Here is a 16,625-nt window from a genome sequence, read left to right on the forward strand (position 1 = left end):
TCAGATGGTAATGTGCAGGTAGAGATACTGGTGTGCAAAAGAGCAGAAAAGTAAATAAATAAAAACAGTATGGGGATGAGGTAGGTAAATTGGGTGGGCTATTTACCGATGGACTATGAACAGCTGCAGCGATCGGTTAGCTGCTCAGATAGCAGATGTTTAAAGTTGGTGAGGGAGATAAAAGTCTCACTTCAGCGATTTTTGCAATTCGTTCCAGTCACAGGCAGCAGAGAACTGGAAGGAAAGGCGGCCAAATGAGGTGTTGGCTTTAGGGATGATCAGTGAGATACACCTGCTGGAGCGCGTGCTACGGGAGGTTGTTGCCATCGTGACCAGTGAACTGAGATAAGGCGGAGCTTTACCTAGCATAGACTTGTAGATGACCTGGAGCCAGTGGGTCTGGCGACGAATATGTAGCGAGGGCCAGCCAACTAGAGCATACAGGTCACAGTGGTGGGTGGTATAAGGTGCTTTAGTAACAAAACGTATGGCACTGTGATAAACTGCATCCAGTTTGCTGAGTAGAGTATTGGAAGCTATTTTGTAGATGACATCGCCAAAGTCGAGGATCGGTAGGATGGTCAGTTTTACTAGGGTAAGTTTGGCGGCGTGAGTGAAGGAGGCTTTGTTGCGAAATAGAAAGACGACTCTAGATTTGATTTTAGATTGGAGCTGTTGGACGAGGTTGGAGTAGCCAGGAGAAAGGCATGGCCAGCCATCGAGAAATGCTTGTTGAAGTTTTCGATTATCATGGTTTTATCGGTGGTGACTGTTACCTAGCCTCAGTGCAGTGGGCAGTTGGGAGGAGGTGCTCTTGTTCTCCATGGACTTTACAGTGTCCCAGAACTTTTTGGAGTCTGAGCTACAGGATGCAAATTTCTGCTTGAAAAAGCTGGCCTTTGCTTTCCTGACTGACTGCGTAAATTGGTTCCTGACTTCCCTGAACAGTTGCATATCGCGGGGACTATTCGATGCTATTGCAGACCGCCACAGGATGTTTTTGTGCTGGTCGAGGGCAGTCAGTTCTGGAGTGAACCAAGGGCTATCTGTTCTTAGTTCTGCATTTTTTGAACGGAGCATGCTTATCTAAGATGGTGAGGAAGTTACTTTTAAAGAATGACCAGGCATCCTCAACTGACGGGATGAGGTCAATATCCTTCCAGGATACCTGGGCCAGGTCGATTAGTAAGGCCTGCTCGCAGAAGTGTTTTAAGGAGCATTTGACAGAGATGAGGCGTGGTCGTTTGACTGCAGACCCGTAGCGGATACAGGCAATGAGGCAGTGATTGCTGAGATCCTGATTGAAGACAGCGGAGGTGTATTTGGAGGGCAGTTGGTCAGGATAATGTCTGAGCGTGCCCTTGTTTACAGATTTAGGGTTGTACCTGGTGGGATCCTTCATGATTTGTGTGAGATTGAGGGCCTCTATCTTAGATTGTAGGACTGCCGGGGTGTTAAGCATATCCCAGTTTAGGTCACCTAACAGAACAAACTCTGAATCTAGATGGGGGGCGATCAATTCACAAATGGTGTCCAGGGCACAGTTGGGAACTGAGGGGGGTCGGTAGCAGGCGGCAACAGTGAGAGACTTATTTATGGAGAGATACATTTTTTAAATTAGTAGTTCGAACTGTTTGGGTATGGACCTGGAAAGTATGACATTACTTTGCAGGCTATCTCTGCAGTAGACTGCAACTCCTCCCCCTTTGGCAAATCTATCTTGATGGAAAATGTTATAGTTGGGGATGGAAATCTCTGAATATTTGGTGGCCTTCCTAAGCCAGGATTCAGACACGGCAAGGACATCAGGGTTGGCAGAGTGTGCTAAAGCAGTGAGTAAAACAAATTTAGGGAGGAGGCTTCTGATGTTGACATGCATGAAACCAAAGCTTTTTCGATCACAGAAGTCAACAAATGAGGGTGCCTGGGGACATGCAGGGCCTGGGTTTATCTCCACATCACCCGCGGAACAGAGGAGGAGTAGGATGAGGGTGCGGCTAAAGGCTATCAAAACTGGTCGCCTAGAGCATTGGGGACAAAGAATAAAAAGGAGCAGATTTCTGGGCGTGGTAGAATATATTCAGGGCATAATGCGCAGACAGGGGTATGGTGGGATGCGGGTACAGCGGAGGTAAGCCCAGGCACTGGGTGATGATAAGAGAGATTGTATCTCTGGACATGCTGGTTGTAATGGGTGAGGTCACCGCATGTGTGGGAGGTGGGACAAAGGAGGTATCAGAGGTATGAAGAGTGGAACTAGGGGCTCCATTGTAAACTAAAACAATGGTAACTAACCTGAACAACAGTGTACAAGGCATATTGACATTTGAGAGACATACAGCGAGGCATAAAGTAATCGCAGGTGTTGATTGGGAGAGCTAGCTAAAACAACAGGTGAGACAACAACAGCTAATCAGCTAACACAACAACAGCAGGTAAAATGGCGATGACTAGGCAGAGAGGGTCGGATTAACTACACACAGAGCCTGAGTTCGCGGCTGGGGCCGACAGATAAAAAATAAATCAACAGAATGGAGTACCGTGATTAATGGACAGTCCAGCAGGCATCAGCTATGTAGCCAAGTGATCATAGTGTCCAGGGGGCAGCAGTAGATGGAACAGGGAAGCCGCCACTACGCTAGCACGCGGGCGATACGGTGTTTAAAGTTAGTAGCCCGGGGCTAGTAGGAGCGTCTGCTCCGACGGAGGCCGGTTGAAGGCACAGCGGATGGAGTATTCGTCGGTGGTGGTGCGGCGGGGCGCCGTGTCGACAGAGAATCCAAGCCAGATGGCGAAAGAGGTATTGTAGAATTTAGTTTGATAGCCGGGAGATGTGCATGGCTCACGGCTAACTGGTGCTAGCTTCGTGGCAGTGGCGTTAGCCACTATAGCCAATCGGTAGCAGCGGTGATCTGGTGCCAAGGTCCAGAGTTTACAGCAAGGATGCGGTGGAGTATTGGGCTCTAGCCGTGTATGAGTGGGGTTCGGGTGAACAGCTGAGTTGGCCGGGAGGTGGGCCTCAGGGATAGCTTCGGTACTGGGTGCCACGGTGAGTGCAAGATAGCTGTGAGCTAGCTAGCTAGCTGCGAGCTAGCTGTGAAGATCAGAAGTAGTGGTCCAGGGATTACGGCAGAAATCCGGCGTTGTTGTGGAGAGACAGTCCGATACTGGTAGACTAGCGAGTATTATCCAGGCTAAAAACAGGGCTGGTATCTGTGCAGAAGGTAAAAGCCGCTAGCAGTGGCTAACAATGACTAAATAGCTTGTAGCTAATTAGCTGGTTAGCTTCTGGAGGTTCTTCAATGTGTTCTAAAATTGAAAATAATAGCGATTCCATATCACATTGGGTGAGGCAGGTTACCGGAAGGTATAATCTAATTAAATATCGAGAAGAGATTGAAAATAAATGTAAATATATATACAAAAATGACAAAAAAATACAAAAGTACACGAGAGGACAAACAAACACGTCTTCACTGCTATGCCATCTTGGTTATGAGCCAAGGAGTACCGGTACCGAGTCAATGTGTAAGGGTATGAGGTAGAGGTATTTGAGTTAATATGTACATGTAGGTAGAGGTAAAAGTGACTAGGCAATCAGGATAGATAATACACAGAGTAGTAGCAGCATATGTGAACATTGTGAAAGAGTGTCTGCTCAGGAAGCCTTAAGCTGCCTATCGATCATTGTTTTTGAAACCAGTGGACAGCCAAGGCAAGTCAGTTAAGAACAAATTCTTATTTACAATGACGGCCTAGGAACAGTGGGTTAACTTCCTTGTTCAGGAGCAGAACGGCAGATTTTTACCTTGTCAGCGGTTACTGGCCCAATGCTCTAACCACTAGGCTACCTGCCACCCCTAATGGACACATGCTCAAACTCGCACACTTTTGATTGCTCCTTTAAGTCTATCTGTAGTTGCTACATCCATTTTTGGATTATAAATCCATTGATTCTTGAAGAATATAAAACTTATACATGGACAAGGCAGTGTGGAGTGTAATAGAGATTGCGTCATCTGTGGATCTGTTGGGGTGGTATGCAAATTGGAGTGGCTCCAGTGTGTCTGGGATGATGGTGTTGATGTGAGCTATGACCAGCTTTTCAAAGTATTTCATGGCTACAGATGTGAGTGCTACAAGGCGATAGTCATTTAGACAGGTTACTTTGGCATTCTTGGGCACCAGGACTATGATGATCTGCTATGTAGATATTACAGACTGGGTCAGGGAGGTTGAAAATGTCTGTGAAGACACTTGCCAGCTGGTCATGCTTTGAGTACGCGTCCTGGTAATACGTCTGGCCCTGCAGCCTGTTTTAAAGGTCTGACTCACATCAGCTAAGAAGAGCAGTCGTCCAGAACAGTTGGCTCTCTCATGCATGGTTCAGTGTTGCTAGCTTCAAAGCGAGTATAGAAGGCATTTAGCTCGTCTGGTAGGCTTGTGTCACTGGGCAGCTCACGGCTGGGTTTACAAGCCCTGCCACACCTGACGACAGTCAGCCGGTGTAGTAGGATTCAATCTTTGTCCTGTATTGGCGCTTTGCCTGCTGGATGGTCCGTTGGAGGGCATAGTGGGATATTTTATAAGCGTCTGGATTAGTGTCCCGCTCCTTGAAAGTGGCAGCGCAGGCCTTTAGATCAGTGAGGATGTTGCCTGTAATCCATGTATTTGGGTTGGGATATGTACGTACGGTCACTGTGGGGATGACGTCATCAACGCTCTTATTAATGAAGCGAGTGACTGATGTGGTAAACTCCTCAATGCCATCAGATGAATCCAGGAACATATTCCAGTCTGTGCTAGTGGATCAGTCCTGTAGTTTAGAATTCATTGGACCACTTCTGTATTGAACACTACTTTGTTAGTATTTTTGCTTTTAATCAGGAGTCAGATTTGCCAGACAGTGCTGTGAAGTATTTGCCACTTTTCTGATTTTCTCTATTTTTGTATATTTTAGACACTGGATGTTATCAGCTCTTCAACCAAAACCTAGTATTAGATAAAGGGAACCAGAGTGAACAAGTAACACAACATATTCATACTTTTTTCAATGTATTTAATAAACAAAGTTAAGGAACACCAAATGCCCCTGTGTGAAAAAATACAATGAACAAAAATATAAACGCAACATGTAAAGTGTTGGTCCCATGTTTCATGAGCTAAAAGAAAATTAGCCAGAAATGTTCCAATACTCACAAAAAGCTTATTAATCTCATTTTGTGCCAAATTTGTTTACATCCCTGTTCGTGAGTATTTCTCCTTTGCCAAGATAATACATCCAAGAAGCTGATTAAACAGCATGATCATTACACAGGTGCACCTTGTGTTGGGGACAACAAAAAGCCACTCTAAAATCTGCAGTTTTGTCATACAATGCCACAGATGTCTCAAGTTGAGGGAGCGTGCAATTGGCATGCCGATTGCAGGAATGTCCACCAGAGCTGTGGCCAGAGAATTTAATGTTAATTTCTCTACTATAAGCCGATAGCAATTTGAATGCACAAAAATATAGACGAGATCCTGATGCCCATTGTGAGCCCTTCTTTTTAAGGTATCTGTGACCAACAGATGCATATCTGTTTTCATAGTCATGTGAAATCCAGAATAGGGACGAATAAATGTATTTCAATAGACTGATTTCCTCATATGAACTGTAATTCAGTAAAATCGTTCAAATGGTTGCATTTATATTTTTGTTCAGTATAATTGCCCTTTTACGCTCAATAACTGGTTGTGCCACCTTTAGCTGCAATGACTGCAACAAATCACTTCCTGTAGTTGTGGAGGAGTCATATCCCTGTGGAGTGATTTTGGAACTGGCTTTAACTCAGCCGCATTTGTGGTCTTTCAGGTCCTGAGTTTAGGCCTGAACTGTGACTAGGCCATTCCAGAACTTTACATTTTTCAGCCATTCGTGTGTGTTTTGGATCTTTGTCTTACTGAATGACCTATCTGTGCTTCAGCTCACAGACAGATGACCTGACATTCTCCTTTAGAATGATCTAAAACAGAGAATTATTCATGGTTCCTTCAATGAACCCTGCTAGGTAAAGTCCCCCCTTATCTCAGCTCGCTGGTCACCATAGCATCTCCCACCTGTAGCACACACTCCAGCAGGTATATCTCTCTAGTCACCCCCAAAACCAATTATTTCTTTGGCCGCCTCTCCTTCCAGTTCTCTGCTGCCAATGACTGGAACGAACTACAAAAATCTCCGAAACTGGAAACACTTATCTCCCTCACTAGCTTTAAGCAACAGCTGTCAGAGCAGCTCACAGGTTACTGCACCTGCACCTATAATTTAGCCCAAACAACTACCTCTTTCCCTACTGTATTTATTTAGCTCCTTTGCACCCCATTATTTTTATTTCTACTTTGCACATTCTTCCACTGCAAATCTACCATTCCAGTGTTTTACTTGCTATATTGTTTTTACTTTGCCACCATGGCCTTTTTTTTGCCTTTACCTCCCTTATCTCACCTCATTTGCTCACATCGTATATAGACTTGTTTATACTGTATTATTGACTGTATGTTTGTTTTACTCCATGTGTAACTCCGTGTCGTTGTATGTGTCGAACTGCTTTGCTTTATCTTGGCCAGGTCGCAATTGTAAATGAGAACTTGTTCTCAACTTGCCTACCTGGTTAAATAAAGGTGAAATAAAAAATAAAAATTATGGCAAGTGGTCCAAGTCTTGAGGCAGCAAAGCATCCCCAAACCATCACACTACCACCAACATGCTTGACTGTTGGTTTGAGGTTCTTACTGTGGAATGCAGAGTTTGGTTTTCATCAGATCTAATAGGACCCATGTCTTCCAAAAAGTTCCCCTTTTGACTCATCTGTCCATAGAACATTCTTCCAAGAGTCTAGATGATCATCCAGGTGCTTTTTGGCAAACTTGAGTCAACTTTTTAGATGAATTGGGTCCCGATATGTCTGGCGAAAACCAAACACCTCATACCAACGGTCAAGCATGGTGATCGCTGAGTTAAAGCAGTTCTACATGAAAGTGGGCCAAAATTCCTCCACAGGGATGTGAGAGACTAACACACAGGAAGTGTTTGGTTGCAGTCATTGAGTGTAAGGGGGAAATAACTTTTTCACACAGGAGCATTGGGCGTTGTATAACTTTGTCAATTAAATGAAGAATTATCAACATTGTGTTATGTTCCCTTTATCTAATATTAGGTTTTGATCTGAGAACATTCAGAGTCAGAAATATGCAAAAATAGAGAATCAGAAAGGGGGCAAATACTTATGGCACTGAGGTTAGAGATTACGCTATAGCAGGGGTAGGCAACCCTGTTCCTGGAGTGTCAGAGCTACTACCGGATTTTGTCCCAACTAGGCACCACACTGAGCTACTTAGCCAATTGATCAGTTCAGTGATTGCTTAAATTCAACACACCTGGTCAAGTGCCTGCTGCACACCAGAACCAGGGTTGCCTGTGCTATAGGGTTCAAAGCTTTTTCAAATAGATGATTTGCGGTCCAAAGCTTTTTCAAATAGATGATGCCGTGCTGCAATAGAATGCTAATGGTTACTTTAGGAATTGTTCAACAGAATCCAGAAATCACATTTTGATGTTGAAGAGACTGCTGATGTACAAAAGTTTTAATACAGGTTACTTTAATAGGTGTTCAAGGAATAATAGTTGCGTCAGCAGACAGTGTTATGACATACGACTCAGTGGAAGGGGCTGAGGGCGATGGCTAAGGGATCCCTCACTAAGCAGGTGCTTCAGTAAGGCAAGGCTGCATTGAACAACTGGGCTGTAACAATCAAGTCCATACATGTCATGATACAGTACTATTGACATAAATAAGATCGAGCACACATTGTACAAACTATCAGAGGAAACATACTTTAGATCTGGCGTCACCTCTTCACAAGAACAAAAGGGAAGCTGTGATCTACATTCCTGTAAAGGGAGAACATTTATATAGTCTTTATCTGGGTGCATATTCAGTTTTTCTATTTTTGTAACTAAAGGAACAACTATAAAAAGGAAATTGTAATAAATAAACTTGAATACAGAGGATTTGGCAATTGTTCTTTGTAATTGCGTGAGTGTCCCTGGTTTCACCCTTTCCTGAAGTGAGAGCCTAATTGAACTGCAGAGAAGAAACAAAACCATCTGGGGTGACACTGTCCCTCACAATTATAAAAACAAACTCTCTCATATTACTAAAAGACATTTGCAGGTAAGTCATAATTACTTACAACCAATGATGTATATATAATCTAGATGATTGACACGGGGAACTGTTTTGAAGCCACTGCGCCTCCATCATGGCACTCCCTCACCATTGTAAAAAATATTTTGGAAGCTAATGAAATGCATTTAATGTCTACATTCGTTTGACACGTTCATTCTATTCAGACACATGAATGCATACTTTTAAATTAAATTGTGAGAAACATCCTTAAAGTACAATTCTTTGAAAGTATTATTGTTACTGTTCCCACTACAACAAAAGGCCATGTAATTGTGTCCTTTAAATATTGTAGAATTCCATTAATTCCTATGGAGTACTTTTCTGAGGAGTGCCAATATGGCTGACTGGTGGCTTCAAAACCTCTCATTGGCCAATCCATAACATCAACAATCCAGGGTTTATATACATAGTTGATTACACCTCCACAGAGTTCACAGCACAGCAGCTGACTCGTCATGAGGCCCATAGGTAGAAACAAACTATTCACCTGTGAAATTAGTCCACCATCGCATACATACACAGTAGAGTCAAGACTTGAATTGGAATTATAAAAATACAGGTACAAAATCGATTACATTCAGGAGACAGTACCAGCACAAAGGGGTATCATCTATATTTATTTTGATAACTAATCATATAGGAATTTTATAGAGGCATCTTCTAGATGTGGACCCCAGGGAAGAGTAGGTGCTGCTTTAGCAGTAGCTAATGGGAATCCTAATAAAATACTAAATACTAGTTAGAAAAGGCTGAGGGTGATACATAATGGCTGATTTTGAAGGGGTTTGTTTTCAACTTAGTTAAAGAATACTTCACTGCATAATTTCATAAGATAGACATGAATACCTGTGTAATCGTTTACATTTACCTCATGATATGGAGGAAGGCTAAAGACTCTTAAAAGGAGAATTATGTGAAATGGGGGATAAATTAAAATCTTAAGATCATCATGATATCATTTTGGTTTGGGTCATAAGGTGCAAATATTGTCTATTAAAAAGAGGCATTGAAAGGTATCAGTACAGTGTACATCATTCCCATGTGGGGTTTAAGTCTTAGGAAACCCATGAGATATATAGGATTAGTTGTGCTGATATAATACATTTGTTACCTGAAAATCTATACACCATGAAAATGCAGTGCAACTGCAATGCTAACCTTAAGTTTTCAATAGAATTGTCATTAAAAGACAACTTTCCCCTTTCTTTGGCAAATGTCTGAAAACCACTTGTTATAAGCATGTACATCTCTGCTCTTTTTGGGGAAGGCAATGTCTTAATTTCTGTGAAATAACACCACTGATGTCCATCAGTGGAATAACTATGTGTAGTTTACTGCTTGGACGATTTTAGTCAGCCTTGAATTTATTCTCTCAAAACTGAAAAGTCTTACATTTTTTCCCCAAAGTTTGTTGAAGTTTCTTTTGAGCTCAAAAGTCATGTTTTAGGTCTGCTCGTTCACAGTCCGTTTGTCAGCTTTTAGGGATGAATTCATAAATACAGCGAAGAGAGTCAGCATTGCGCATATCCCTCTACAAGTCAGCCCAATCCTGGAGGGATTTATTCAATATATTTTAAATTTATTCTACTTTGTGGCATTATAATCTCTTAGCCAAGACTAAATACCTCCATTGACAATAAGAGGGTAGAGCCTCTAAAGTTCATGCTGTGCCGACAGCACACATCATTCAGACATAGCCCAGAAATGGCAATGCAGTTGCTTTAAGAATACTAAGAGGTGAAAACTACCTTTCTAGAAGTAGCGCACCTCATCTCAGTGCACATTTGTTTAACTGGTACAGTAAGCATAGATGCATCACTTTGTGTATGAGATTTTTCACAACAGTCTTAATCCAGTTAACTAGGCCTCAGGAAAGACCACTGAGGTTGGGAACACAAGATAAAGGAGAAATACAAAATCTAGTTCAACAGCATCATAATGCACACAACTCTTAAGTGAAGGAGAAGGCTCCAATGTAAAAAGAAAAAGACAAGGAGAGAAGTGTGATTTACTGCACAACTTAAGAAAAGGAGCATTGGTCAACTTGGAAACAAAAGAGTAATAATAATATGGTAACTTCATGGAGGACATGTCGGTGGGGACTTGCAATGTGAGTTCGTCATACACTACTTTCTCCATCTGATTAGCTTAGACCCAGAGCATACGTCAAGAGTCCCCCACTACAGCTCACACACTGTAAACAGAAGAACGGACACAAGGATCTGCTATCTGGATATGGAATGGATGCTAGCCTGTTCTACCTCGGTTAGAACATGCAATAAAACTTTTTATTTTATTTAAACAATGCGTTAAAAGCAATGACCATTGCCTTGTTATTGAAATACGTTCAAAAGCAAAACCTTGATTATTCTGATTGCCTAAGAGTGGACCATTACTTGGCATAAGAAAATATCAAAAGGCCAATAGGAAAAACAAAACGAGGGAAAACACATCACCCTACTAAGAAAAAGTTACATCTTAAAAGCGTCTCCTACTCCTAAAATTTGTGCAGCGTCTGTTAAAAAACTCTTAGGAAACTAGTAGCACACATTTGGATTAGCCTTGAAGATGCTACGCAGACTGCAATAAGATCAAGTATTGACACAAAATGCATTTTCATCATTCAAGTATATTCAAACGGATGTAAGAATTGTGTGAATGGTTGCGTAGTGGATGGGAGGGTCGTCAGAAATAAAGAGCAGAGGTTGTGGTACGGTTAGGGTCACGATGAGAGAGTTAAGGCCATGGAGAACCATTCATTCTGTTAGTAACTTTGCTTGTCATCACATTGAGCCCCACTGTAGAGGGTTGAACACCAGGTAAACAGGCAGATTAAGACTGAAAATATGCTAACCAAAGGCCTCCCATCTAAACTTAAACGCAAGCTTAAGTTTAAATGCAAGAGCCTCAATCTGTTGAGTTCAAACTGACCACCATAGTAGCAGTTGCTAAGCTGGCGTGAAGGCTAGGGATAGATCAGTATTGAATACATGACGATGGCATCTTAATGGTTGACAGTGGTTACAACGTGCATGGGCGGCATGTAGCCTAGCGGTTAAGAGCTTTGGGCCAGTAACCGAAAGGTTGCTGGTTCAAATCCCCAAGCCGACTAGGTGAAAAATCTATGTGCCCTTGAGCAAGGCACTTAATCCCAATTGCTCTGGATAAGAGTGTCTGCTACATGGCTTAAAAGCTAATGGTCTGGAAGGTTAAGAGGTCTGCTGTATCTATAGACCACACTAAATAGTCAAATTAAAATTAAGGTACACAAGTAAGGTCTGTGTATCTTGGAACCCTTTCAGTCACGAGGACTATCTACTCAGGCTGTGTTAGTTTAAGTTCAAGCATGAAGGCGTGCGGGAAAACACAATATCTGACTCATCCTACGTCGAGGTATGCTAGGTGGAATCTTTGCGAAACAGTGTGGTTGAAATGGAAGATGTTATCGTACGTGTGTAAATTTCCTTTCTTCTTTTAAATGCAATTTTTGTTAGCAAAACTTGACCTTTAAAATGGCGTAATATCAGACAAAGGTTACACGTTAACACAACTACCTCTAACGGAGAAGGAAGCCATGCTCTCAGGGACTGGTCTTCCTCTTCCACAGGGTCCTCTAGGCAGGAGTGTCTGGGAATGAGGGGCGATATGACCTCCTACTGCCAAGGGAAGGGTTCAGGAGAACACTGAGAAGGTCAGTTCACCCACTCTTTCCCCCTCAGACCAGAGCTAGTTTCACCACATAGGGTCCATCAACGAGTCACATTCTGTCTCTTTCCTTCCTTCCAGGACAGGATGAGGAGTTGGAGGTTAAAAAGTTTAAACGAACAAGCGAGCATCTATTTTGTTTTGCCGGAGGCAAGAGGCTCCTCCACTTCATTGGTCAGCGCAGGAGATGAGCAAAGGGGTCTTGGCCATGTCTTTCTTCTGACTGTCACCAATCACATGCTGGCCTCTGAGATAGGAGGAAGAGAATAAGGTAAAGGTTAAAACTTCTTATGGCTTAGATATCGCTACCGGGATCGATATGACAACAGCCAGTGAAAGTGCAGGGTGCCAAATTCAAACAGAAATCTGATTCCTCAAACATACATGTATCAAGCATACAAGTATTTTACACCATTTTAAAGATAAACTTGTTGTTAATCCCACCGCAGTGTCCGATTTCAAAAAGGCTTTACGACGAAAGCACACCAAACGATTATGTTAGGTGAGTGCCTAGTCACAGAAAAACAAAGCCATTTTTCCAGCCAAAGAGAGAAAAGCAGAAATAGAGAAAATTAATCAAACCTTTGATGATCTTCATCAGATGACACTCATAGGACTTCATGTTACGCAATACATGTATGTTTTGTTCGATAAAGTTCATATTTACATCCGGTGATTTTGCAGAGAGCCACATCAATTTACAGAAATACTCATAATAAACATTAATAAAAGATAAGTGTTAATCATGGAATTATAGATCCACTTCTCCTTAATGCAACCACTGTGTCAGATTTAAAAACATGTTTACGGAAAAAGCTAACCATGCAATAATCTGAGTACAGCGCTCAGACACAAAAACAAGCCATACAAATATCTGCCATGTTGTGGAGTCAACAGAAGTCAGAAATAGCATTATAAATATTCACTTACCTTTGATGATCTTCATCAGAATGCACTCCCAGGAATCCCAGTGCCACAATAAATGTTTGTTTTGTTTGATAAAGTCCATAATTTATGTCCAAAATACCTTTTTGTTGTTCACGCATTTAGTTCACAAATCCAAATTCATGAGGCGCGATCACTAGGTCCAGACGAAAAGGCAAAAAGTTCCGTTACAGTCCGTAGAAACATGTCAAAAGATGTATAGAATCAATCTTTGGGATGTTTTTAACATAAATCTTCAATAATGTTCCAACTGGAGAATTCCTTTATCTTCAGAAATGCAATGGAACGCAGGTCGCTCTCACGGGAGCATGCGTGATCAGCTCATGCCAGACACCTGGTTGAAAGAGCTCTCATTCCCTACTCCTTCATAGTAGAAGCCTGAAACAAGGTTCTAAAGACTGTTGACATCTAGTGGAAGCCTTAGGAAGTGCAATATAACCCCATAGACACTGTGTATTCGATAGGGAATGAGTTGAAAAACTACAAACCTCAGATTTCCCACTTCCTGGTGGATTTCTTCTCAGGTTTTTGCCTGCCATATGAGTTCTGTTATACTCACAGACTTCATTCAAACAGTTTTAGAAACTTCAGAGTGTTTCCTATCCAACTCTACTATAATTTGCGTATCTTAGCTTCTGGTCCTGAGTAGCAGGCAGTTTACTCTGGGCACCTTATTCATCCAAGCTACTCAATACTGCCCCCCAGCCATAAGACGTTTTAACAAATCAAGGTCTGTACTTTTTGTTCTTGGCAAAGACTTGTGGTGTGGCATTTGTGTTGGGCCAATGGTTTGTTGTCTGGTTAGTGAAGACATGTCAAACTCAATTCCTGGAGGCCCGTGTGTCTTCAGGCTTTGGCTCCTCCGTTGTACTTGATTGGTAAATTAAGGTAATTGATTAGTTAGGAACTCTGCACCTGATTATCTTGGTTACAATTGCACACAAATTGAAAGGTAATAATTGTATTTATTTAACCTTTATTTAACTAGGCAAGTCAGTTAAGAACAAATTCTTATTTACAATGATGGCCTACCCCGGCCAAACCCTAACCCGGATGACGCTGGGCCAATTGTGCGCAGCCCTATGGGACGCCCAATCACGGCCGGTTGTGCTACAGCCTGGAATCGAACCAGCGTCTGTAGTGATGCCTCTAGCACTGAGATGCTGCGCTACTTGGGAGCCATAATAAAACATGGCACATTCAAAGTTTACAGAGAAAATTTTAAACACAGGGGGTTTCAAAAAGTTTAAAAGCATAAGAACCTTGAAGCAAAGGTGCATCCCATGTCATATATTTAAGTCTGCCTACCTGTGAATGTTCTCCATGGCTGCCACCTCTGCAAGGGCAGCCAGGCTAAAGAAGGCAGGCAGGTCTTCAGGTGCACTGCTCCTGTCCGCTTCCTCTTGCTTGGATGCGTTGTAACACCCTGTTGCATTGCATAAAGTATCTTGGGATAATGGCTTGTCATCCTGCTCCGGGGTCAGATCCCTGGCTTTGTCCTCTGTGTTAAAATGGACCAAAGAAGATAATTCAAAATGGTATGGACAGAACAACGCTCGTTGCTACCTAGTTTCTGTCATTTGTAATGGTTAAAAAAAACATTTGGCATTTTCTAGCTCACATATTTACTTAAATCCAATGTATTTGATAATGTGCAGAATAAACTATTAGGAAAGACCATCACCTTCGGCTGGGGATACCCTGCCGTCGGCCGAGCGCACCAAGTGGGTGATCTTGCTCTTCCTGGCCTTCCTTTTCTGGCTGCCCACTGGCACACTATGGCTAGTTCCCATGGCTTCTGGGTTCAGCGTGGCGGTGGCACAGGGGGCTGGGCTCGGCTTTGCCTCGGTGGCCTTGGCAGCCGAGTCTAACATGGGGGAGTCACTACGCATCGCTATGTCTGAGAAGAGAGGGGAAACATGGAGCACAATTCTTTTTTTAAAGAGCCATTCCTTTTCAATAAGTAATTTAGAATTCTTCCACTCAAATTCTAACTTGAGATCTGGGCACCAAACATCAAAGTAAATCATGAATTGACAGAAAAAATGGTTTTGTCCGAAACCCTGTTCTGCTAGATGGCATGCATAGGATATTACTTTTTCATTTACGCTAACAACTAAAGAGAGAATGTTTTAAATGTGTCTAAAATCAAAGTGTCTAGATTTACTGTGTCAAGTTATCTTTTAAAAATAATGGCTTTGGTATGAGATAAGCATATGGTAGCAGGGGTCATAATGCAATATAAGCGTATGGTACACTTACATGGTCCATTTTTACATTGAGTAATGTATCCATTGTCTCCAACTATATGTAAATATCTTGCCAAGAACATTCACAACTGGATTAAATAGTGCACACACATATTACATTACATGATGCTCTAATTCACCTTTATCCAAAGTATTGGGCTTCTTCTTTTTCTCCTTGTAATTGCTAACAATCTTGTGGAATAAAGTATTTTTCTGAGATGGAGATTGACCTGATATAACAAAAAAGAAACAAAAAGAGACCAGAGAATGGCATGCAATGTTAAATGGTAACAATGTCTTTTTTTTTGTCACGAGAGAGTGGTCAGGTTTCTGAAAGTGAGGAGCAAAATGAGCGGTATGGGGTATGGATGGGAATAGGGAGTTAAAACATATTGAAACCTTTGGTGAACATTCCGGTGACATTTTCTGCTCACCCTTGGCAGGTTTCGGAGGTTGTTCCTCCGGTGCGGTACTAATGTCAGTTTTCTTCTTGGTGACGACGGTGCTCTTTTTGTCGAATGTCAGAGGGCTGTACTGCGGCAGGCTGTTGAACTTCTTCTCAAACTCCTCCTCTAGTTTCCCCAAACTGCAAAGGTGATACATGTTGTTGATTAGATGCAGGAGGAACATGCCCACAGCCATTTTCCAGGCCTTCATCATGCGGAAACACAGTGCCATTTGTTTGTCCCCGTTGATTTTTATATTTCTATAGAAATGCCAACACAATAATAGCTTTTTTCCAAGTTCCCTCTTGCGTGTTTCAAGAGTGCTTTGATCAGATAAGTAAGCTCCACTGTTGCTATGTTTTCAATTACTGAGTGGTGGAAACCTTTTGTTGTTATGGAGTGCCCATAACTTAAACTGAGCGGCTATTTGCTCTCTCTTCAGGGGTTCCTCACAGGAAGATGTTAACTTGGACACAGAGGACTCCATCACACCACAAAGAAAGTGGAGCTAGTGATGAAATAGACACATTTTTATTTCAGTATTTGTCATCATCCAACAATTCACTAATAGAACAGACTTGCAGCGTAAATTCAATGAGCAACAAGCCACGAGTGCACATAGCCAATCTTCCATCACTCACTTCAATAACAACAAACGTGAATCCTTACATGACAAATGTGCCCCTTGAGAAATGGGATTATTGTCTGTTCACTATATTCTGCTCCCACTAGTGATCTTTCAGTGATAAGGGTAAATTAGGGTAAATTAGGGTAAATTGGTCTTGGACAGACAACTCACCCTGGCGCGGTCTCGTCTTTGGATTTGGACTTCTTAAGCTTCTTGAAATTACTGGGTCCCATCTGTGAGAAAGCCCAGGTCTCGTCAATCCAGCCTCCTTCATCAGATGCACTTCGAAAAGAACTTCTTTTGCCTAATTAACACGCACACACATACACACTTACTTTAGAGTTGCCACCAGTAAAATAAGTTAAAACCCTGGGTCTTGCTCAGAATGGGCATAAATCAGCAGCATATTAAGATAGTAATTGTG

At 42.1% G+C, this 16,625-nt stretch overlaps 1 protein-coding gene across 5 annotated transcripts in view; it reads right to left on the bottom strand.

Moving 5' to 3' along the window:
* Nucleotides 1-7,608: 7,608 nt before the first annotated feature.
* Nucleotides 7,609-16,625, bottom strand: part of LOC109872639 (HMG box transcription factor BBX) — a 45,132-nt gene continuing 36,115 nt past the window's right edge. For all 5 annotated transcript variants that reach the window (XM_020463948.2, XM_020463945.2, XM_031807895.1 and 2 more), the window contains exons 12-17: nucleotides 16,373-16,505; nucleotides 15,562-15,713; nucleotides 15,268-15,357; nucleotides 14,563-14,778; nucleotides 14,187-14,379; nucleotides 7,609-12,180 (exon numbers count right to left, since the gene is read on the bottom strand). In XM_020463948.2, coding sequence (XP_020319537.1) covers nucleotides 12,102-12,180; nucleotides 14,187-14,379; nucleotides 14,563-14,778; nucleotides 15,268-15,357; nucleotides 15,562-15,713; nucleotides 16,373-16,505 — 863 coding nt within the window. In that variant the 3' untranslated portion in view covers nucleotides 7,609-12,101. The remainder of the gene's footprint in view (nucleotides 12,181-14,186; nucleotides 14,380-14,562; nucleotides 14,779-15,267; nucleotides 15,358-15,561; nucleotides 15,714-16,372; nucleotides 16,506-16,625) is intronic.

This window comes from Oncorhynchus kisutch, linkage group LG28, assembly GCF_002021735.2.
Source record: "Oncorhynchus kisutch isolate 150728-3 linkage group LG28, Okis_V2, whole genome shotgun sequence".
NCBI classification, from domain to species: domain Eukaryota; kingdom Metazoa; phylum Chordata; class Actinopteri; order Salmoniformes; family Salmonidae; genus Oncorhynchus; species Oncorhynchus kisutch.